General features: G+C 55.3%; 9 protein-coding genes across 9 annotated transcripts; 5 read left to right on the top strand and 4 right to left on the bottom strand.

Annotated features, from left to right (window-relative positions):
• Positions 1 to 2,723: 2,723 nt before the first annotated feature.
• Positions 2,724 to 4,166, top strand: HMPREF1541_02766 (uncharacterized protein; the record flags this gene model as incomplete). Its single annotated transcript, XM_008717121.1, has 1 exon — positions 2,724 to 4,166. The coding sequence occupies one exon, from the start codon at positions 2,724 to 2,726 to the stop codon at positions 4,164 to 4,166; it is 1,443 nt and encodes a 480-aa protein (XP_008715343.1).
• Positions 4,167 to 4,737: 571 nt separating this feature from the next.
• HMPREF1541_02765 (40S ribosomal protein S8-B) lies at positions 4,738 to 5,405 on the bottom strand (the record flags this gene model as incomplete). The annotated part of the gene is made up of 2 exons (XM_008717120.1): positions 4,738 to 5,272; positions 5,332 to 5,405. The coding sequence occupies 2 exons, from the start codon at positions 5,403 to 5,405 to the stop codon at positions 4,738 to 4,740; spliced, it is 609 nt and encodes a 202-aa protein (XP_008715342.1).
• A 201-nt stretch (positions 5,406 to 5,606) lies between these two features.
• On the top strand, positions 5,607 to 6,443 carry HMPREF1541_02764 (uncharacterized protein; the record flags this gene model as incomplete). Its single annotated transcript, XM_008717119.1, has 4 exons — positions 5,607 to 5,639; positions 5,725 to 5,819; positions 5,874 to 5,994; positions 6,072 to 6,443. 4 exons carry the CDS (start codon positions 5,607 to 5,609, stop codon positions 6,441 to 6,443), a joined length of 621 nt encoding a protein of 206 aa, XP_008715341.1.
• A 664-nt stretch (positions 6,444 to 7,107) lies between these two features.
• HMPREF1541_02763 (uncharacterized protein) lies at positions 7,108 to 7,992 on the bottom strand (the record flags this gene model as incomplete). The annotated part of the gene is made up of 1 exon (XM_008717118.1): positions 7,108 to 7,992. One exon carries the CDS (start codon positions 7,990 to 7,992, stop codon positions 7,108 to 7,110), a length of 885 nt encoding a protein of 294 aa, XP_008715340.1.
• Positions 7,993 to 9,720: 1,728 nt separating this feature from the next.
• On the bottom strand, positions 9,721 to 11,063 carry HMPREF1541_02762 (uncharacterized protein; the record flags this gene model as incomplete). The annotated part of the gene is made up of 3 exons (XM_008717117.1): positions 9,721 to 10,282; positions 10,340 to 10,482; positions 10,533 to 11,063. The coding sequence occupies 3 exons, from the start codon at positions 11,061 to 11,063 to the stop codon at positions 9,721 to 9,723; spliced, it is 1,236 nt and encodes a 411-aa protein (XP_008715339.1).
• A 1,147-nt stretch (positions 11,064 to 12,210) lies between these two features.
• Positions 12,211 to 14,094, top strand: HMPREF1541_02761 (uncharacterized protein; the record flags this gene model as incomplete). Its single annotated transcript, XM_008717116.1, has 6 exons — positions 12,211 to 12,384; positions 12,440 to 12,510; positions 12,569 to 12,682; positions 12,742 to 13,022; positions 13,075 to 13,278; positions 13,331 to 14,094. 6 exons carry the CDS (start codon positions 12,211 to 12,213, stop codon positions 14,092 to 14,094), a joined length of 1,608 nt encoding a protein of 535 aa, XP_008715338.1.
• Positions 14,095 to 14,861: 767 nt separating this feature from the next.
• Positions 14,862 to 17,003, top strand: HMPREF1541_02760 (uncharacterized protein; the record flags this gene model as incomplete). Its single annotated transcript, XM_008717115.1, has 2 exons — positions 14,862 to 16,418; positions 16,470 to 17,003. The coding sequence occupies 2 exons, from the start codon at positions 14,862 to 14,864 to the stop codon at positions 17,001 to 17,003; spliced, it is 2,091 nt and encodes a 696-aa protein (XP_008715337.1).
• Positions 17,004 to 17,351: 348 nt separating this feature from the next.
• On the bottom strand, positions 17,352 to 19,240 carry HMPREF1541_02759 (uncharacterized protein; the record flags this gene model as incomplete). The annotated part of the gene is made up of 5 exons (XM_008717114.1): positions 17,352 to 17,836; positions 17,912 to 18,598; positions 18,646 to 18,735; positions 18,792 to 19,035; positions 19,088 to 19,240. 5 exons carry the CDS (start codon positions 19,238 to 19,240, stop codon positions 17,352 to 17,354), a joined length of 1,659 nt encoding a protein of 552 aa, XP_008715336.1.
• Positions 19,241 to 21,055: 1,815 nt separating this feature from the next.
• Positions 21,056 to 22,594, top strand: HMPREF1541_02758 (uncharacterized protein; the record flags this gene model as incomplete). The annotated part of the gene is made up of 4 exons (XM_008717113.1): positions 21,056 to 21,282; positions 21,338 to 21,456; positions 21,506 to 22,134; positions 22,181 to 22,594. The coding sequence occupies 4 exons, from the start codon at positions 21,056 to 21,058 to the stop codon at positions 22,592 to 22,594; spliced, it is 1,389 nt and encodes a 462-aa protein (XP_008715335.1).
• Between the last annotated feature and the right edge of the window lie 405 nt (positions 22,595 to 22,999).

Raw genomic sequence — 22,999 nt, 5'->3', positions numbered from 1 at the left:
CCCCACACTTAGTGTTGACGTGCTCGCTTCTTAAGTAATTCACAATCCGTCAACCGTGTACAAATCACGAGTACGTTCGCTGCTAAACGGCAAGGCGTATCCTGTTTGCCGTCTAGTAGGACGGCTTTGTTGATGCTTCCCTTTGTGTTGATTTATCAGAAAGCATCTTGCGCCTTCAAGCTGTCCCATTGAAGCCATGTTTAGCACAAAGAACGTCGAGTACAATACTAGCAGCTAGCCTGCTCGCCACAAGAACAATACTAACCACAGCAACGAGCTTGAGAGCTACCTTCTTCGTTGTTGAATCCAACCAAGCTGCATTGTCGAGCAGTAATTCTGCTGACCCTTATGTATGATGATGCATCCTCACCTAGTTGTTACAAGTGACCTCCCTGAAAGCTTCTTCGATCATCAACAACGATTTCGAACAACATCAAAATGAAGATTCTCGTTTCACTGTTCCTTCTCGCCTCTCTGGCTTTGGCTGTGCCGTCCCGTTCGCCAGGCCGGTCTGTAAACCCTGCCACTGTTGTCAAGCGTGGTCCATGGTCGCCGCAAGACCGTGCTCAACAGTTAAATTGCATGAACAACGGCGTCGGAGCCAAGAAGAAAATGCATGACTGCAATGGACAAGAACTGACCCCCAACCAATGTCTCAACCTATGCGAGTGCTGGAACGGCGTTGTCAAGTGCAAAGGCTGGTCGAAGTGCAGTGATGAAACCGCAAGTTTTCCCTCCATTTCTCCCATCGCAATTATACTGACGACCAGTGCAGGTCTCACAGGTTTGTCGATGCGGTAACAATGAGCGCCAGACTGGCCGTTGCGATAACCCTGGCTCTCCATGCCAGTGCAAGAAGAAGGGTACGTTTCCAGCGGAACTGAGTCAGGCTGCGGTCCCTCCCTCTTCGGCGGGAATCAGTTGGGATCAGAACAGCCAAAACTTTCGCGCCGATCAGAATCATGACTCGAGAAATCCCTTCGTTGAGCAAGACCAAGATGCCGCGAATATTCACTAAGTAATTCTGTAGGGCCTTAAATTCCTATATTCCAACGAACCAAACCTTGGCGAAAGATCTATGGTTATGTCACATACTATTCCTGCCCCGTTCTCGATTCCAAATGCCATCTCACGGGTTTATGGTAGCGCAAGCCGTTGGTGGAACTGGCATGCACACATGTTTTGAGTCTCCGGTCCAGATGCGCGTCCCCAAGTACTGCAGATCGCTTGCCTGCCCTTGTGTTGATCCTATACTTGACCATCACAGCCGCGTTGCTTGAGTATATGTAGGTAAGCTGGTGCGAACACTGCACTTCTTCAATGATGAAACTTGATGATGGTCAGAGCGTCCTGGACGCCCTTCTTGTTCATGTTGCCAAGCTCCTTTGTGTACAGGCGAAGCACCGACTTTCAACATTGGTCTCGCTTTAGCGGGCCTCTTTGTTGGCGATACCTGTCCAGTACAGCTGGACTGTAACTACTCGTTATTCAATGACCAATAGGCGTTCTCCCAAACATGGTATGGCCTCGAGGTGGTGCTTGACGCCAAGCGTGATCACTTGGTGCTCCAGCAAGTGAGCAGCCATAAGTACCTCGTCTCCCACTTTCGCCTGTGCTTGCGGGACGGCCTTCCATTACTTAGTCCCTGTAAACAAGACGAGCTCGTCTGGACTGCTCATCGAGCACGATTTCATCATGAAGCCGATTCACATGCTAGCCATCGCTGGGGTGTTAGCACCCACACTCGCCCATATCGCCGACTGCACATTCAACACCACAGTTCCAGATTCGGGTGACTCGTGCGCAGCAGAGTCGTCTAGAAACATGTTGACTAGCCGCGGCTCCTCGGATGGGAAGACAGACGGCAATCCCAATTTTCAGGGCCTGGATGATGTGTTGATCGCCACCGGAGGCCAGACCTACGACTGGGTCTGCAAGTCTTACGACACAAACCTGTCTTGCGGTCCAGAAGGCGAAAAGCTGACGCATGAGATGTGCAGTGCGATGTGTAGATGTCACTTGCCGGCAACTAAAGGATTGGAGGGAAAGAATGAGTGCATCCCATGGGGGTCGTGCGACCAGAAAACGGTGAGTACCCATCCTCCTTGATACTTCCGAAATGGATATTGGCTAATCGACCAACAGCTGCAGGACAAATGCAAGTGTTGGGGCGTTCAGAAGGTGGATCAGAAAGTGGTTTGTGGGAAAGGGCCGGTCGATTACCCTCCATTTCCGTCAACCACTACCAAACGGCCTGCAGCTACTCGCATCAACAGGATCTTGAAACCTGTAAAAGACATTGAATGGGTCAATTGAGGCGATTCTCGGCGTGATGCCAGGCATGCAAGACTTGTTTTCTTAATGTGATGTTGTTCGGAATATAAGTGGGATTAGCAGGACTAGAAGCTCGTAAGAGGTAACGCCGGTGTAGTGTACCAACATCGCAGTAACAAGTCATTATGCCTTTAATAAATTATTCGCACTTTCAGACATGCAGATATGCTGTAATAGAGGTCATTCACGGTAGTGTGCAATGGGAATACCACAGGACAATCAGTAACGAATGCTTGGCATATGCACGAGTCATGAGTAGAGCCGAACTGCCTGATCGCCCCCGCCGACATGAGTCAATGTTTACAATCCGAAAACAGCCCCCCAAGCATCTAATGCCAGTGCTTTTGAATCTGTTGATGGTTGCGAGATTCCTCTCACACAACAGTGTTATGACTTCAACGTTAGTAAAGTCGTTGTCGCGACTATCGCGACCAACGCTCATCGACCTTGCGCTGCACTGGCTCGACAAACACGCCAGCTGCGCGCCCTACCTCGCCTCGAACCGCACGATCGCCGAGTCAGACGAAGAAGATTACCTGTTTCCTCCAGCTCACTCGATCGGAGAGCTGCGGTCGATATGGAAAACTCTCAAAGTTGACGAGGACGCCGGTTCCAAGCAGCATGTAATCGACCGCATCGTTGATGGTGACTGGCGGCGGGGCCTCACCCTCTACCAACACGCGACCATCGACTTTGCATACCTCACGGCCAATGATACAGCACTTCGATGGACTGCATTACGCCTCACACCTCTCGAATCGTCTTCATCCCTCACAGCCGGCGCATCAGGTGAAGCTTCCGAACCTCCTGTCGCGAAGAAGCGCAAGACCAGCCACGGAACCGCTCCACAAGTCTCGTACCCGACCATTTCACCCAGTACCTTCCTCCAGACCCTCAAAGCCTCCCTCTCTCCGCTCCTCAAAGCAACCTACCACCTCACCACGCTCAGCATCTCTCCCAATCAGCGTCTCCCAGTGCTCCGCCTCTACCTCTCGCCCAACACCGCCTTCGCCCCCCGCTCGTCCAACATCCCACGCTCCGCCCGACACGCCACAGATACCGGTCGCGTTATGTACATCGCGCTCCCACAAAGCTGCCCCTACGTCTACGTCAGCCTCGCAGGCGCCAGCGCCAGCGCCGCCTCATCCACCGCACGCGGCAGTGCCGGAGCTGCAAGTAATGCCAAAACACAAGCGCAGCAGACCAAGATGGATGTCACGACCATGAAGCGGCTAGTGATCGAAGCGATCCCCAAGGCACTGTCGCGGGCGCACGAGCGCTGGGCTCTGGAGGGCACGAAGCTGACGTGCAGGGGCTTGAGCGCTTTGGGCGCACTGAGGAGCGGCGGCAGACCCGGCACTGCGGGTGGGGCGTATGCGGTGCTGCACGCCGAGGGAGCGGGCAAGGAGGCGGCAGAGCCTAGTCCTGTGGATGTGGCGGCGAGAAGCTATCCCAGTCCGCCGCCGGAAGGGGATGGAGAGGCGGATGGGGAAGAGGCGAATGCGATGTTCTTCCCTGACAAGGCGTCAGGGGCGACTGAAGACAGCGAGAGAGCCAGCAGGAAACGCAAAGCGGAGGTTGATGTACGGTTTGGTCCTCAGGACCAGGTCAAGAGGGCGAGATTAGATCGGGTTACGGCCAGAATCGCTGATGTATGCCGCCCAAGGGGAGAGGGGAGGGGAGTCGTGGATGCCGCGCCAGTAAGTGTGACGTTCTGTGGCGCGGATGTGCATGGCGGCTTGAGGGCGTTAGCTGAGCTTGGAGTGTTGGATCTGCAGTGTATGCCCGGATGGGTTGCTGGTGAGGAGGGTCAAAGTGTGATTAGTGTTTAAGGAATTAGTAAAGGGAGGGAGTTGATGAATTCACGACGTTACGCTTTGCTGGACCACAAGGTCTTTTGGACGGGACGGCCGCGGTGATGGGATATTTGTGGCTCGACAGTGTGAACAGTGTACACGCTCTCCCGGGGGCAGCAGGTATTGACGACGAGCGTTATTGCACATTGGACATCAGAGCATGAATGGAGCAACCTGGCTGAATTTTCAAGTGATCTTTTTGATTGATTGAGAAGACATCCATCCGCTATGCTCCCCCATGGTAGCATAAGCAGCCCCTTCTGCTTGGACATCTCCTTGGGATATGGCAACCTCGGACTGGCAAAACGCCCAGCCCCAAGCCTTCTTGATCTCGTGCTTCATCGACGCCGTCCAGGCCGCAGGGGTTAGATGCAAGCCGTTTCCGACACCGTCATGTCGTGCCAATTCAACAAGTCCATGATCCGTCGCTCCCCTGCTTCTTTGACGAGCCACGAAACTTGGCATCTTGATCCGTATGCACACCTGAAAAAGCAAGCGCACACACACACGACATCATCATCTTCATGTGCGTCCTCCTCGCACCAGCTTACTTCCTGATCGCACGCTGGTAGAACGCCAACTCATCACCCTCCAGGATGTAGCCGTCAACACGACCGCTCTGGCCCGGCCGCGAGCTGACTACGGCATACAGACGACCAGCCTCAAACTGACGCTCGAGCGCATTGTCGATCTTGCCCATCTTCTTGACCCGCTCGTCACGCTTCTTGGTCACGCTGTTGCTGACCTTCTTGTCCTCGACGGCCTCGCCCTTTTGCTGCTGACGCTTGCGGCCGATGGAGGTGCCGTAATGGGTCTCGTACCAGGTGCGGAAAGGTGCGGCATCGATCTGCACGACGGCCGACTTGGTGAGGGTGTTGGTGCGGACGAGCTCGTTGTTAGATGGGTGGTAGGACACGACGATGACACGGGTCTTGCGGGCTACACCCTCGCTGCCCCAGCTGAAGTTGCCTGAGTCGAGGCGCAGAGCTCGGAATTTGCGGTTGCCGCCGCGCACGCGGACGAGATGGATACGCTTGCCGCCGATACGGGTGTTGGCTGGCTGACGGCCCTTCTCGAAGGCTCTGTCGTAGGGATTAGTATGGGCTATTGTTGATGTGGGGGAGTAATGGTTGGGCTTTACCTCTTCTTGCGGTAGGAGGCACGCTTAGCACCAGAGGCGGACCGCTTGTGGCGGGTGTCGCGGGAGATACCCATGATTGCGAGGCTAGAGAGGTCTGTATCGAAATGTCAGAGTTGATGTTCGGTTGAAGGTGGTGTGTGTGTGCGATAGAGTGCCGCTCGTTGGGTGACAACGACCAGTGTAACCGGCGATCGGGGTAGATGAGGTAGACTGACCTGACGCTTATCAGTTCTCCAGAGTGCAATGCACAATTGTCGATAGAGAGAGATTTGGTGATGTCGATGGAAGTCGGTCGTTCAAAGCCGCAGGTAGGTGTGCGGCAAGTGAAAATTCGGACTTGGCGTTAAACGCCAAGGCGAACTTTTGCCCACACAACTTCCCGTCATTGCGCAGTGCACCTCGCTCTCCAACTGCAACACCAACCTCGACAAATTTCAATTCTCGCATTGTACGCGATCTCCCGAAGAGCGCCAGAGACTCGCGACAATGTAAGTTGCCTGCTGATCGCTCATCATAGAGCTGTCCGCTAACACAAACGCCAGGCTCATCCCAAAGGCCGACCGCAAGGCGATCCACGAGTACATCTTCAAGGAGGGTGTACTCGTCGCCAAAAAGGACTACAACCTCCCCAAGCATGGCGACATTGACACCAAGAACCTCTACGTACGCTCATACCCTTCCCACTGACCCTCAACTCTCCCATACGCTTCCCGACAATACTAATATCTCTGCAACCACAGGTCATCAAAGCCTGCCAATCCCTCACCTCGCGCGGCTACCTCAAGACCCGCTTCTCGTGGCAATACTACTACTACACCCTGACCCCCGAGGGCTTGGAGTACCTGCGCGAGTGGCTGCACTTGCCCGCCGAGATCGTGCCCGCCACCCACATCAAGCAGCAGCGCAGCCATGCCCCGCCCCGCGGCATGATGGGCGCCGATGGCGGCGAGCGTCGCGGCGGTGGCCGTGGCGGTCCCCGTGGCGATCGCGAGGGTGGTTATCGTCGTCGTGACGCTGGCGGTGAGCCTGGCAAGGAGGGTGGTGCCCCAGGAGAGTTCGCCCCGAGCTTCCGTGGTGGCTTCGGCCGTGGTCGCGGCGCGCCGCCTTCTTAAGATAGACCTGTAGATGGGACTTTACGGCTCATCTGTGAGGTCTTCACGAGGGCAGAGCCGGGTGAAATGGATCGCATGATCCTGATCGGCTGGGACCCCCAAGGTTGAAGAACTCTTGTGGTTGCGGTTGACCTAGGTCCGTCCGCTGAACTCGGACTAGATGTAGAGAATCAGTGAGATGACGAAAGGCATGCTATAGCCCATGCTCAAATGAAAACCAAAATTTGTCCAAAGCCATGTCCGAGTGAATGACTTTTCCCATTGACTTCTGGTCAGAAATTGCACCAAACGCACGAAGAGGGCTGATGTAGCTTCCGAGCTGATTGTCTTCATTGCTACGTGCATACTCGTCATGCAGTAAATCTATCTCGGGAGCTGGTTGACGCTCTACGCATCGTCTTATTTGTCTCCAACAGGCTTTGCTTGCCTGACGACGGAGGACCCTTTCACCACTGCACGCTTTTTGCCCCTGTCCCTGGAAGCTATTCGCACCTCTATACTTGCATAACCCATCGTCATATGTCGTCCGTTGTGTGGGCGACTTACGAGTCTGTTTTGCACGCTCGCCGTCAGCTGGACTTTGCACCCATGTGTTCTTGTGGGCAACTACTGTCTAACGCTTCGTAAGTTAGCTAGTTCCTCAACAGCGACTTAGGCGCCTACCTCAAGCCTCCTTCCAGCGCAGACAAGTCCGCTTATCGCTCTCCTTGTCGATCTTTGGCTCGAAAGAACCTTTGCCAACGCGGCTGTAGGTGACAAGGGCAAATGCAGCAGTCCCAGGGACCGATGCCGCAATGGTGATCAGAGCGAGCTTAGGCAACGGAGCATAGCGAAGGATCTTGCGACGGCGTTCTGCAGCCACAAAATGGTCATCAATATTCTTACGGATGGAGATGGCGGACTCGGTAGGCTCGGCCCAGATGCTGGTGTAGAGCTGCAGGTCAAGCTTGGGCTTCGGCTTCGGCATAAGTGCGAGGTCAGTCAGGGTCTTCATCCAGTTCTCCTCGTCGTGATAGAAGACCAGCTTCAGCTGGCTCAGAGAGCTGCAGTCGCTCTTCAGAGTATCCCAGATGGCGCCCAGATCGACCAGACCATCAGTGACCCGAACCTCAAGTTTCTGGAGGCTGGCGAGGGCCAAATTGCCAATGAATGAGAGGGCTCGGTTGCTGACCAGAGGCTGAATCAGACAGAACGTGTTATCGCCATACAGCAGTGGGATAACTTCGGCGTGAACGGTCTTGGAGACTTTGAGGAGAGGGATGAATCGGCGGGATGATTTCGTACCGACGAACGCGCCTGGATTAGATATGTTGCGAGGATCAAGAGCAATTCGACTTCGTTGGGAGATGATGACACGGTAGATGCGCATGCGAAGCTCGGCAGGCAGGTTCATGAAGCGAAAAGCCTTGTCTCCAACATCAATGCCGCTATCTTGAGCGGTCTGAGAGTCGACCTCCGGATCGCCTGACTCGCTAGAACTTGAGCTGAGTGATCCGAATAAGAAACCATTGGTGGCCATGAGACCGTGGGCATCGATAGAGGCGGCCATGACGATATCTGCAAGCGTAGTTTAGGATACTCGCCTTTAAAATGGGTATCGATGGCGTGAAGCTGCAGATGAGCTGCAAAGGTGGCAAAGTCGCTGGAAAGAGAGCTTGCAATTAAGTACCTAGCTATCACCTGCGTGAAGGCTGTGCGGTGAGACTGGTGAAGGGCGATGTCGAAACCAGCGGTGGTCGTCTCACTCGTGCCTCATTTTGACCTCATTCCTGCATCACCCCAAGGCCTGACCCAGGAGGTAGGTGCGCGGTGGCCACCTGCGGACCGTCACTCGTTGGTCACAGCCTGCTCCCTGCTGCAAATCCATCTGTCAATCCGACATGCCTCGTCCGCAGCCGACAGAAGGCTCTGTGGCCCGCGAAGACAACGAATCATGCTCTCACCATGCGTCCTGTTAATCGCCACCGACCATTGACGATTCACGCCTCCTTCCTTGCGCTCATGCCGAGGGCTATGGTGTCCAGGAGAGATGTCCTGGCAGCAGACCTTACCGCAGGAGAGATTTTATAACTTACCTGAGCTCTCGCTTCACCGTGACCCTATCTGCAACAGACCAAGATTACAGCTTGAGTGGGACATTCGCGTCCTTCGCCCGTGCAGAAGTGAACGACACAAACGAAAACATGGCTGTGCTGAAATCAAGCAGCTCCCTCATGGGGCATAACACGCGAAGATCGTCAAAGAAATCATATTCGAGTATAGTTCGGGAGACTAACCGGAAACTTTCTGCGGTTCTCGAATTGATTGCATTCTGACGTGCGCACGACCAGGAGCTAGTCCCCAGCACAAGCGGGCGAGGAGTAATCTAGACTCCATGGACGGAGCACTGGTACCACCGCTGCAGTACAGAGTACCGGGAGGACAACTCAATGTGTCTAGGTACTGCCCACACTGAGAGGAATGGAGTGGGCAGTGGAATCAGGGAGCCTGAGATCAGGTAGGTGGACAGCAACTTGGAAAGGTTCGGTGATACTTAGTAGTCCGTGCTTGGTACTCCAATATCCAATATCGCCAACCTGCCCGTCCCCGTGCCCAGGTCCCCTGCCCACTGCCGATCTGGGTCTCTCAACGATAGGCCAGAGACAACAAGGGTCGGACATGCCCCACCACCAGCCCGCTGGAGCTTAAATAAACATCGACCAGACACCCGGGTCAGGCCCTCCGGTGACAAGCTAATGCTCGAGCACGCACTACAAGAATCTTAAGCACGAGCGTAAAGGAGCTTCGACAGGACTTGGCTAAGATAAGCACGCTGACTTGTCCGTTCATCCTGCCCATGGCTGGGACGCTAGATTCCTCGATAATTGCCCGGAAAACCCGGGTGAGGGGCGTGTCCGAGATTCCACCCTGACCCGAAACCACTGCTTCAAGTTGTTGCTCGAGTGTACTGTGCTGGATGGGGGACGCGACGCAGAGCTGTTCGAAGCTTCGGTCGAGGTCGCCTGCCTATCTCCCCAGGACTTTGCATCGAGCAGAGATGCGAAAGATCCTGCTCTTGGTGCCCATGGAAAGGAAGGAATACGGAGCAGGTTGCTGGTCTCTTCTAGCTTGGTCTACACCCACAGCGAAGAGTGCTGCTCGCCGTAATTGCCGAAGACATGGACGTGCAGCGAAAGCGACGCTCACGCATATGGCCGAATCCCCGGGAATCAAGAAAAAAGTGCTTTTCGTGAGATAGATCGTCTAACAAGAACCGCTCGTATACGAAACATATTTATTACAATCTCTCGTCCCTCGGCTCCGTCTTGACAGACCAATTCAGCTCCTTTCGTATGATCATGCGCCGGCTCTCATCGCTGCCAATGCTAGCCGTCTCATTGTTGGCGCCCGCGTCACTGCCGCTGGTTCCCGCACTCCAATGCGCGGTTGCAGCGCTGCCTCCAGACCGGCCCGTCAGAGGATCAACCCCAAAAGGCCGCTGCACCTGCTGCGGCAGGTAGCCCGGCTCATTCTCCTCGCTCGGCTCGTCAACGGGCACACTCCTATTCACAGAGCGTAGCTTTGACAATTGGTAGCTTGAGCCGGCGGTCTTGCCGCCGTGGATGCGACTGCGCCCGTAGCCGGAGCCGTAGCCGTCGCTGCTGGTGGCGCCGATGCCGCCGAAGCCCGTGTTGAGGGATTTGAGGAAGTTGCGGAACGTGGGGACCGTGGCGGTGATGAGGCTCGCGGATAGCTCGCCTTGCGTCCAGGCGATGAAGGGCGCGTTGGAGAGGAAGGGGTCGGTCGTGTAGCCGGTGGCGTCAAAGGTGTGGATGCGGAAGGCGATGAAGATTAGGAGGCTATGTGGGAGAGTTAGACTGTTGGTGTGTCGAGGGCAAGTCAGGACGGGGGCTTACACGAGGCGGAAGCTGAAGATGTACACGACCATGGCTTTGCTGGTCCATGGGCTCTGTAGGCCGTAGACCAAGTAGACGACGAGGCCGATGATGGCGATTTCGGTCGCTAGATCGAGACCGCAGATGACTTGCCAGCGCAGGAACTTTGTCTTGGTTAGCGACGAGACTTTCGAGGACCATGTGTGATACTCACTGCTCCCGGGCACTGTGCACCCACTACGATCCACGGTCGCGCAAGATCGCATTGGAGGGCGAGGGCAAATATCGAGCCCACGACATATGCTCCAACGACGCCAATCGCTGCGTTGAAGACCAGTCTGTGAGATCTCATTTGAGATGTGCGGTGGAGGAAGGCGATGACCGACATCTTGGTAAGGCCAACGGCCGTGATGAAGAAGAAATTGCTGGTGTAGTACATCCTCTGAACATCCGCCTGAGCTGCGCTTGACAGCAGGTCGACCGACTTTCCCAGACCCCGGGAACATGCGCCAAGTATGATACCGGTTTGAATAACGGCGACGGCGGTCGCGGCGTAGAAGAAATAGTCGTCGTTGCCAAAGCTACCGGTGAACATGGTTCGCACGAGGACTCGGACTGCACCAAACAGCATGAAACAGCAAAGTCCTAGTATGGAGGCAATGTATATCCATGCTGTATGGTCGGTCGGCGTCAGGATAGCCAGAGGAGGAGTGAAACCCTCGGGAGTGGTAGAAGTGGAATCCATAGTGGTGAGACGGTCAGACGGTCACAGTCCGCCAGGACGCGTCAAGTGGGAATGTGTTTGTAAGTTGGTTCAGCACTTGTGGGAAGCTGAGCTGGAGACGACAACTTGACAGCCGAAGATCCGCCATGCATGCGGGTCTTCCAAGAGCGAGAGCGCGCCCCGTTCTCTTGATATTGCTGGATCTCGTACCTTGCACATCCTGGGGGGCCGACTTGTAGCGCGGGACGAAATACATGTACAGAGAACCTCGTGGCAAAACTACCATCTTGGGCCTGAACCATCAGGGCGCACCGATAGTGGTCTGTCGTTTGTCAGCCTAACGTGGGATATACACTTGGTGAACGAAGCTTCTGCAAGCTTGGAAGACCAGGGCATCACCCCGGGGGCAGCCTTTCAGAGGGCGCTTGTGGAACCACTGAGTGGGAGAGTTTGAGGTCGTCCCGAAGCTGGACCTGATGGTGGAGGTAGTCTTGAGCAAATCCCGCAGCCGATGCACGATAGCATCCGAGATGGGTGGCTGATGCCAACTCCCGTAATGTGTCGTAGTCAAAGCGATTGACTGTACCGACCCCACCATACCAAATGACACACTCCTGGAATCCTCCGCAACTCTCCTGGCTGGGTGAGATGATGCGCCATACTTTTAGAACAGCACTTGGGCCGAGATAATCGATCAGAGTTTGTACTGACAGGATGGATTGTGGATCGTCTTGACAGCAGCAATTGAGTTAAGTCCGGCGCTGAGACGGAACGCCGTCGCCAAGCTAAGTCGGCCTTGTACTGCAGGGACGTGCCCTTGACAACTACTCGTACGTCAATCCAATCAGTCATGCCCACTTGTACTAAGCCAGTGAACTGCACAAACCCCCCCTCGCTTCGCTGTGAGCCTAGCCATGGATATCCACTGCCACACCATTCCCCTGTCCATCCCGGAGGACCCAATTCATGCAATGTTCCCGCGCGTGGCAGGTAGCCGTGCCGGTGCCGCCTAGCCACAACGTGGTTGTCTGGCTTCCTTGTCGATCAATGGCGTTTGCTTTGCTCTCTTCGACTTACAGAAACATCTCTTCTTCTCCAGTTAAGCATCGTGAGTGCAGCAGTCATCGTCTTCGTTGTTGTAGCGGTCGTTCTCGTGGCCATAATCGCTATGGCCAACCTTAAACTGGACAACAAGGACATCTCAGCCGTCCAGATGGCTGAAGCGGGGAATCTCTCGCCCAAGGTGTTCGATGAGGGCATCAGCAATGTGCCGACGAAATACAGAGGCACAGATGCCGACAGAAGAGATATGACAGTCTTGGGCAAGAAGCAGGTGCTGCGTGTAGGTAGCCCCTTTCCAGGCTGCTGCTTGGGCGACATGCTAACTGTCTCGCCAGCGCAACTTCAACTTCATCACCATGCTGGGCTTCGCCTGCACCTGCGTGGCAAGTTGGGAAGGAATCCTCACGTACGTCCATCAGAAACCTGACGATGTCTCTCACTATCAGCAGCTGACGAGGCCGTAGCTACCTGTACTTCCCCCTCGTCGATGGTGGCACGCCCCTGTTGTTCTGGGGTTTCATCGCCTGCGCCATCGGACAGACCTTGGTCTACGCCAGTCTGGCTGAGATGTCATCAATGTACGATCCCCCGCAGAACGTGATCCGAGTACGCGCTTGCTGACCTTGAGTGTGCAAAGGTCCCCGACCGCGGGTGGTCAATATCACTGGGTGTCGGAATTTGCTCCGCCCAGTCTACAAAAGATACTCAGTTACTACTCAGGCTGGCTGACTGCCATTGGCTGGCAAGTCTACCTCGCCAGCGTGTGCTTCCTGGTCGGAACGCTCATGCAAGGCCTCATTGCATTGAACAACGTCGATTATAGCTTCAAGCCTTGGCACGGTACTCTCTTGACCCTGGGAGTAGTGGTGTTCGCTATCGTGTTCAACACCACTCTCGCCAACCGGTTGCCTATCATTGGTACGTGTGACACACGCAACATTCATCTCGCTAGCGGTCTGACTTGAGGCAGAGGGTCTGATTCTAATCCTCCACGTTTTAGGCTTTTTCGCCATCATCATCCCTCTATGGGTAATGGCACCCCGACGATCCACCGAGGACGCTCTGCTGAACTTCACCAACAATGGTGGATGGTCAAGCACAGGCCTATCTGCTATGATTGGCCTCCTGGCACCCATGGCCGTACTTGTGGGCTACGACTGTGCCGTGCACATGGGTAAGTCAGGCTCATCATAGGTCAAGGCGCAAACCCCTAACATTTCTCGTAGGTGAGGAGATCAAGGACGCCTCTATCACTCTTCCCCGCGCCATTATGGGCTCTCTTGCTGTCAACGCCACCCTTACTTTCATCGTCATCATCACCATCTGCTACTGCCTAGGCGATCCTGAAGCTGCTGCCGCCTCCACAACCGGCTATCCCTTCATCGAGATGTTAATCAGCGGAACAAGATCCTTGGCTGGTACCAACGTCATGGTAGCCATTGTTATCATTATGTTGGCAGCCTGTGGCATTACCGAAGTGGCCGCCGCATCTCGCCAGATCTGGGCTTTTGCTCGCGATCAGGGTCTTCCTGGCCATCGCTGGCTCTGTCGTGTCTCTCCGGGCTGGAACATTCCTCTACCGGCTGTGATAGTCTCGCTGACCATCTCTGCACTGCTGTCCCTGATCAACCTCGGTTCGACCGTCGCGCTCAACGCCATCACCTCGCTCGGGGCCGTTGCTGTCCTCAGCTCTTACTTCCTCACGATTGGCACCCTCGTCTACCGCCGTGCTGCCGGACCCGAGCTGCCCCCTCGTCGCTGGTCGCTTGGGAAGTATGGCATGGCGATCAATGTGGCGGCGTTGTTGTTCCTCATGCCCCTGATCTTCTTCCTTACCTGGCCCCTTGCCACCCCCGTCACCGCAGCGGGCATGAACTGGTCGAGTGTCATGCTTGTCGGAACTTTGACCATTGCCACCATTTACTACCTGGTCAAGGGTCGTCACGAGTACGTCGGACCCAGCGTTCTGATGAAGCGCGAGTTTGAATAGTTCCGGCATTTAGCGAGTTGGAAAGCTTATCGACGGAGTAGTGCGAGCTTGTTCGTTTCTCTCGACAGGAGATCTAAACACAAAGATAGAACACATCTAAGCATCATCTGATCTCTTCAGCTGCTGGGGAGCGAAGCATAGAGGTATCTATGCTGCTGATCAATATGATCTCTCACGCTGTCTACATGACATTTTGTACTGCCTCTGTCGAATTCTTCGCCTTTGCGTATTCTTTAACGCGGTACGCTGCTGTGGCCATGTCGTAAAGTGAAGCTGGGCTGCCCATGAACCGAGAAGATGACAGCCTGTATCGTGGCATGCGGAAGGTGTTCGTTCCGTATCAATAATGATGCAGCGCAGCTGTCTTACACCACCATTCGCCATCATTGCACGCGGGTCATCTTTGATATTACCCGACATTATCTCAGTAGCCCTTATCAATGCACGCAGTGGCCCTGAGAAGTCAACGACGGAAAGCTGGCATAGGGCGCCGACCACGTGACCGGCATCCCCGCGCAGGAAGACGCACTGCAGCCGGACAGCATCAATCCTCCAGTCCTGGACCCTTGATCCCAAAGAACGATCTACCGGTCGGCTAATGGACTACACGCAGCAGAGAGTCGCCCTTAGCAACGATCAAGGATCAATAAGTGATACTGAACGCCGAGAAAACGGCGGCGCTCACGGGCTTGAGATGCGGACCTCGAGCCATCATCACATCTTTGAGAAACACTTTGTAATCTCGGCCGGACTATACGTGGATCTGCATGGCTTCGACTAGTACGCCGGGCCGTGGTGTCAAACGCATCTTACAGGCTTGTAACAACTGTCGACGCAAGAAGACGCGCTGCCCCGGCGAGAAGCCAAAATGCTCCAACTGCACACGCCTATCGCAGCAATGCCAGTATCCGGGCTACGACTTCGAAGGAAGCCAGCACCTACCGTCGTCGAGTCGCACTGTCGAAGATAGGCTTGCGCAGGTCGAAGAGAAGCTTGACCTGATCCTCGAACGGCCAGTCGGGTCTCCCAGACAAGGAGAGACGCCTCACACATTGGACGACCGCCACGATACATCGCCGCCCACGTCTCCCTCTACCCAACGCCCAAGAGCGTCTTACTCTAGGCTGCTACCACAAGATAACGTGATCAGCAGAGCCCTTGACGTGTATTTCTTGTGCTGCCACCGACAGCCGGTCTGGCTTTTCGAAGCACGAGGCGACTTATCATCAGATTCAGCTGAAGAGCTTGTTCTGACAATCCTTGGCCTCAGCACATTGTATGCACCTGATGAGTTCTCCGAATTCCAGTTGCGAGACCCTGGGGCATACAACGATGCGGCCCGAAGTCTGATCATGCTAAAAGTCGCTAATTCGACCGTGGACATGTCCATGTTACAGGCCCTGTGTCTGCTGGCGTTTGCGAATCTTACCTCTGCCAATCTGCAGCTGGCATCTTTCCATATCGGTCTAGTAGGAAGCCTCCTACAATGCTCTGGCCTCGACAGTCACATATCGCAGGATCGAACATCCTCTCTCGAGGAGCAACGACGATTGTTCTGGAGTATCCGAGCGCTACATGCACTATGCGGCCTCCACACGAAGGCCGCCTTTCCAATCGACATGCACGCCCCACGATACCTAGTGGTTGATGAGACGTTGCGTAACACCGGCACACAAGCCCCGCTTTTGCCGCACGAAACCCACAATGACCAGGGCCAAATGGCTCTCGGTGTTTGGGCTCACATGGTCAGGAGTGCGACTCTGTGGGAAGAGGTCCGACTGTACCTGGCAAGATGTGCGGAGGGTCAAGCGAAAGATCCCTGGCATCCTGAGTCTGGCTATACAGCTATCAACGCGCACCTCTTCGATATGGAATGTGCCTTTCCTCAGTCGTATCGTTTTGACTCTGCCAAGTTTCACGAGCGCTCAAAGCACGAGATTTTTGATAAACGCGATTTCTGGCTGCCGTGGATGAAGATCCAGGTCACCTATCACACTCTGTACTCAGTCTTGAACCACCCGTTCTTATACTCATCACGGGCCACAAGACCGAAACCCGGTCCAAACGGTTTTTGGAAGACGTCGACCGATCTTGCCCTTTTGCACAGCACATGGATAGCCCGATTAATTGGTCTGGCAAAATCCAAAAGTCTTGAGTTAGCCGATCCGTTCTTCGCATACGCGGCGTCGGTAGCAGTGACGCTACACCTCTACTGGTCTCGGGCCTCAGACTCCAAGATCCGCTCCCCGGCGCAAGACAACCTTGCCACCTGTCGGTCCTTCATTGCTGATATGGCTACTCATTGGCCTATCTGCCAGATGATCGTAAGTCCGACATATCCTCCAGATGATGCGCAACATTAACGAAAGCGGTAGTCAGACGATGTCGACAGATTTGTGCAGCTGGTCTCTTCATCAACAAGCCCGGTCCAAGGACACTCGAGCAGCTTTTCAGCACATACTTCATTGATGTGGAAAATCCTGCGATTCACCACAATGAGCCACTCCAAACATACCGGCCGCAGCCTCTTCCACCCGTCCCTCGAAAACTCCGTGCTCTCGAGAGCAAGCAGCCACGATCAGGTTGCCATAGACGAGCCGGAGCTGGACGACCCTCCTGAAGACTATCAAACCTCTACTGGCGCGTACGCCGCGCCACCTGACTGGTACTCTCCCATGACCAGTTCCTCGCCGCAGGCTACGAGACAGCAACTCGAGGGACAACCACATATGTTCCGGGAGTCGTTCTCTAACCATTCCTTAGAGCAAGTCCCGGTACAGCAAAATCATCCGACAGCGGCTGTCTGGACGTGGCGTCCGGGTGACGCATATACGGCGCCCGACCCGTGGTCCCAGTTCTACGAACGTGGCGGAGCTGAGCAGGGATGGTGGGAGTATGGCAACCTCTAGAGTGAGAAGTTTACCATCTGCTGCCGACTTTCAGTCAAAATCATCCACCCAACGGGGAACAGTGATACCGGCTTAATGCTATTCCCCTGCAGAGGGTTTTAGCGAGCGCACGAGTCAGACATGATGAACACAACTGTTGTGCTTTGCTTAATGAGGGGGCTTCCTGGGCGAGGTCAGCCCTTACAAAGATAGCCTATGCCTTGATGCCACGTTGTTGCTTCCCTGCCATTGCCTCAAGAATCTCGCCTCGACAACAACACGCCCGGCCACCAGCATCTGTCCCTATTGCCCATTCCCATTCCCTCCGCACACCAATCTCTCGGGGTCTACTCGCCCCTCCCTAGTCACTCACCACAACTGCACATATCCCAAAAACCGCCTCCACCTCGGCAGGCGATAATACTCATCCAACCCCCTCACCTCGTCCACCGTCAGCACCCTCCTCCCCGTCACCAGATCCGCCTTGGCCGGATCCCGCCACTCCGTCCTCATCACCACCTTATAAATCCCCGTGCCCCCCACAATCAGCAGCAAGCCAATGATATACTGGAAGAAATAATACGGCGTCAACTTCGCGCCGTTGAGCGGCTGCACCGCGGCTTGGATGCAGCATGCCGTCAGCAGCAAGGAGACGAGGAGCAGCCACGCGGGCATCAGGGGCCAGCGGTAGGAGGTCCAGGCGTAGGGGGTGGTGGTGGGGTGGAGGAGGGGGGAGGACTGTGCGCGGAGGGCGGCGTGGAAGCGGATTGAGGTGTAGCCGATTATCAGCCAGTTGACGAAGAAGGCGGTGCTGGAGATGTTGACGAGCCAGATGAAGAGTTCGTAGCCGCCGGCTGGGGAAGGGGGTGGGAGTTAGTGGATGTGTGGTATTTTGAGGGGGACGAAGGGAGGGGGGGGGGCAAACTTACCGCTCAGGCTGAGGTAGCTGAGGAAGACGCCGACGCCGCAAGTGATGGCGAGGGCCCAGCGTGGACGGCCTTTGTCGTCGACGGTCGCGAAATACTCGGGAATCAGCTTCTTGTGCGCCATGGTGCGCAGGATGCGGGATGAGAGGTAGATGGATTCGGCGCCGATGGCGAGGATGCCGGTGATCATGGCGGCGTTGATGATGTCGGGCACGACGGGGATGTTGGCGTCGACGACGGAGATGACAAAGGGAGAGGCGGTGACGTCGGATCCGCCGAGGAGTCGCTCGTCGTTGGAGGGGACCAGGAGCGTGATGAAAACCACGCTGAGCATGTAGACGATCCCGACGCGGTAGGGGACCAGTTTGGTGGCGTGGGCCATGGAGAAGCGGGGGCTTTCGGCCTCGCCGCCCATGATGCCGATGAAGACCTGGTCGCCAACGCCGGCGAGACAGAGGAGCGCGCAGTTCGCAAAGCCGGTGAAGCCGTTTTTGAAGGCTGGGAGGTCGCGCCAGTAGGCTCCGTCGTGGACGTATCCGCCTGGTCCTGCGCCCGCGACAAGGCAGAGCGACAGGATGATGATGAGAAGGAAGAGGAAGATCTTGACGACCGAGGTGACGTATTCGAACCAGGCAAATATCTTGTTCGGCAGGAGGAATATGACGAGCATGATGACCAAAAAGATGGTAACTGTGCTCGTTAGCAGGGTCATGGAATCCGATGCTGGTCTTGCTCACTCGAAGCTGGGACTGGCAGTGCCCCTCGTGCCCAGAATTGGACAAACAGGTCGAAGAAAATGGCTTCGAGAGCGATGATTGCCACCCAGGCTGTAGTTGTGTCAGCGATACTACCAGGGACGTTAGATATGGGTTCAGTCTCGTACCCAGCCATTCTGCAAAGCCGGCTCCAAAGGCCAATGCCGGGTCAACCCAGCGTTCGGCGTAGTCGATGTAGTTGCCCGGAGTCGGAAAGGCGATGGTCATTTCTCCCAGAGTCTGTAGCACCGCCCAGACGCATGTGCAGACGAGTGCATAGGCGATGACCATGTTACCGGGGCCGCCGCTGGCAAGGGCTTTGCCCGTGCCGAGGAAGACGCCGCTGCCGATATTGGATCCGAGTGAGATGATCTATGGTCCGATTGTCAGCGCTGTCATACCGGTACCCAGGGAGTCGACTAACATGGATCTGGCGAGGCGAGAATGAGCGGTGAAACTGTCCATTGCGACTGTCTTTGATCTCTGCCTCCTGAATGCTGGCAGTGTTTTGTAGGTCGAGCCCGGACTTGAGCTCTGTTGCGTTGTCCGTGGCGATGGATTTGTTTTCTGCCTCCATGCTGGCTATTGTGTCAATGAGAAGATTTGTTCGATCCGGCAGGTGGCAGTCCACAGTAATATGAAGGGGAGTTGCGGTTATTCGGTTGGCGAGCTTATCTTAGCGAACGACCGATGTATGGCAAGCCAGACAGGCCCATTAATGCTCGACCGACCTAGCGCCGTGTGCTGCGGAGAAGCCATCGGTACAGATCAGGCCCAAAAGTCCTTGAGAAGGGACGAGTTCCTGATAGCAACCAAGACTAGCCATGCGGAAAAGAGTGGAAAAGTGGATGCTTGCAACGACCATCCCCGCTCAGGATATCCCCACTAACGGCTTTGCCGACGGCAAGTCCGCCGACCACAGTCCGGGGTAGAAGTTCCTTCGGCGGCAGACCAAACGTGGTAGATGGAAGCAAGGGACGCGGAGTATTGTAATTCGACATGTTAAGCCTGAAGAGCGAGACTCTTGATAGGCACCATCTCTCTAGAGCGCCGGCCAAGGTAGAAAGGGGACTCAGCGAAGTGGTAAGCGATGAGCTTCTGGCAAGCCATTGAACACACCGAGCGCGTTTTTGAACAACTATCAGGCCTGAAAACACCCATATCTATCGATGGACGTTACCGAGATTGGAGACACTCGCCCAGCAGGTACCGTGCTACTTGTACTGTCGTCCTGCTGAAGCTGGTGGTCCTGATGCCAAGGCCAGATGCTCCAATCCGGCTTAGCGTAGAACGCCGGTCGCGCCCACGAGAAACACATCAAGAACTTGAAGTTCACTTTCAAGCACCACAATACGGTCTTTCTTTGCTTTGCGAACATGGCTCACCTGGTAGCTTGTATGGAATCGTTTACATCTGAGGCTCGTGTTGACAATGCTCATCGGAAACGAGTACTTTGGATCAAGAGACTTGATAGTGATGTTCAACGCGTCCCGCAGCAGCAATGCACATCGCCCGGATTGCTCGCGACGTCACCAGAGCCTGAACACGGCGGCAAATAAGCTCGTGCTTGAGCTTCGCTTAAAACATAAAGGAGATCTTCGTCCTGATCTGTGCAAGTGACGCTTGCCTATCATGTACTGTACTTCAGTCAGCCCAAGGCTAGCATAGGTAAGCCAACCTTGCCGACCACAGGAACGCCGAATATCCAGTGGTTGGACATGACTGCCGGCGCAGTGCACGGCCGGTCCAACAATTGTTGTACTTGGAAAGGCTCACGTCCCCACGTGGCTCCTCTCGTGTCCGTCGACGCCTTCAAATCTGGGGAAGCTTTCGGCTTGGCGGCCAGATCAATGGTGGCTGAAACCTTGACCCCAAAACAAGGCAACAAGCAACTCTGCCCTGGCCCAAACCGGCGTGCCCATCGTATCCAATTTCGCTCACCCGCACGTGGCGCCTACATCCAGCCCATTATTGAAGTCAAGCTCTCCCCAAGCTCTCTGTCTTCATGTCTTAGCCACAACAACATCCGCTTCTGCACCGGCACTCGGGCTTCGAATCTGGCCTGTTCGCTCGTGTCTTCTCGGATCGCCCGACAAAAGATCCTGGTGTCGGGATCTTAGCGCCGTGAATGCTTTCCAAGTCCCAAGTCCAAATGTGTACGGAGCTAGCCCAGAGGCACCCAACAATGCTTCTTCTGCATCAGCTGAACGATATCACTCAAGCCACAAGCAACTGTAAAGGGATCTCACGAGCGCCTCTCAAAACCTGGCTGTATTCAGCCATTATGAGAAAGCTATGTATACCCTCATCGCCCGCCGAGGTCATCTTCGAACCTTCAACCTGCTCAAGACCTTGTTTCGATCCCATCGTCTGACCCCATACCTTGTGCAATATGCACGTCCACTCGTTCCTGCCCATCTTGGGCCTCACGCTCGCTACTATTGCCTCCGCCCAGGACAACTCCACCCAAATCCCCGTCGTTCAGGCTGGCGCTGTCAATCCGGTTGCCAACACCAAGCGCTCTCTGATTCCTGCCTCGGCCGCTCGCCGTAACGTTGGCAAACGCGCCCAGAATGGTATCTGTGATGCTCTCCCCAGCAAATGGAGCTACATGGGATGGTAGGATCAAGTCCATTTTTCGGGCTCATGTCACTCGCTGACAATATCTTCACAGCTTCAGCGATAGTCCCAGCGACCGTGTCCTGGCTGGCGCGAGCGAATGCCTCGATACCAACGGCCCCGATGGCATGACACAGGAGAAGTGTATCGAGTACTGCGACCAGAAAGGATACTGTGTGTTCACCTGCGCATTCCTGCTGACATCATGTTGACTGTTCCTTAGCTCTTGCTGGCGTCGAATGGGGCCAGGAGTGCTACTGCGGCTACGCTCTCGACTCGTCTAGCATCAAGGCTGCAGAGAGCGACTGCAGCAAACCCTGTACCGGCAACACCGCTGAAGTCTGCGGTGAGGGCGGTCGCATCAACGTCTTCACCAACGGTGACACAGCTCCTGCCATCCTTGCTGCCACCGGCGACTTCACTTCCATTGGCTGCTATTCCGATTCTGCCTCGGCCCGCACCCTAACGACCTCTGTCAGCCTGCCTGGCAACGTCAGAGTCAGCGACTGTACCACGGCTTGTGAAGCCAAGGGCTTTCAGTATGCTGGCCTTGAATTCGGCGGTGAATGCTACTGCGGAGCATCAATCCAAAATGGTGGCGCCCCGATCGCTGACAGCAAGTGCAACATGGCTTGCTCGGCGGACAAGACACAATATTGCGGTGGTGCTGGTGCCATCAATATTTACAAGAGCAACCAGCCCCAACAAGGTCCCAGCACTATTCCCGACGGTTGGTCGTCAAAGAACTGCTACACTGACAGCCCATCCAACCGCGCCTTGTCTTACCAGATCCCCAACTTCAGCTCCTTCAGCAACGCTCAGTGCATCTCCGAATGCTCCAGCCGTGGCTATGTAAGAGTCTCCTTTCACATACCGACTCAGTACTAATGCTCCACAGTCCCTTGCCGGCAGCGAGTACGGCTCCGAATGCTACTGCGGCAACACCATCGACAACGGCAACAGCCCCGCCACAAGCGGCTGTGACATGGCTTGCAACGGCAACCACGCCGACACCTGCGGTGGCGCCGGTCGCATCAACATCTTCACCAACGCCTGCAGCGGCACCCCTGGCTGCCACTACGGTTATGGCCTGATCCGTGAGATCGACTACATCTCCACGCACGACTGCATGGCCCAATGCCATGCCGACCCCGAGTGCCAGTCTATTCAAACCGGCACCGAGCACCTCAGCGGCGACCTCGTCTTCTGCAATCTCTTCAAGTACCCGGTTGCGGTCGTTCGTGCCCAGGGCTATGACAACGATGCCCGCTGCAACTCGTTCACTCTGTACGAGAGCAGCTGCGCTTTGTAAGTGGTTGCCGTCATGATACGCGGGGACTCTGTTCATGTGGAAGGCGTTTCTTTTCGTAAGGTCCTACATAAAATAATGGCCATGTGGTGTGTTGCAGGGTTGGCTAGCCTTGGGCTTCAAGCCCTATACGGCTCAATGAAATTTCTCAAGTCTCAGACCGCGCCGCGTTACTTTTGCGCATCTTTTTTTACATTCCAAAAGGGATACTGATGGTATGCGTCTTCAACTTCGCTCCGCCATGCTCAGCGTGTCGAAGACCCTGACTCAACGATCCAGCCATCCGAGGCAGACTTGCCTCGAGTGTTCATCGCCCATCGTGTTTGGGAATGCGTTAGTCACCCATCATGGGCGTAAAAGCCAAGCCAGCGTGAGATGGTGATGTGGGTTGAAAGAGGCAGGCACGCG

Source organism: Cyphellophora europaea (assembly GCF_000365145.1).
Source record: "Cyphellophora europaea CBS 101466 unplaced genomic scaffold supercont1.2, whole genome shotgun sequence".
NCBI classification, from domain to species: Eukaryota; Fungi; Ascomycota; class Eurotiomycetes; order Chaetothyriales; family Cyphellophoraceae; genus Cyphellophora; species Cyphellophora europaea.
This window is presented reverse-complemented; position numbering and strand designations above follow the sequence as displayed.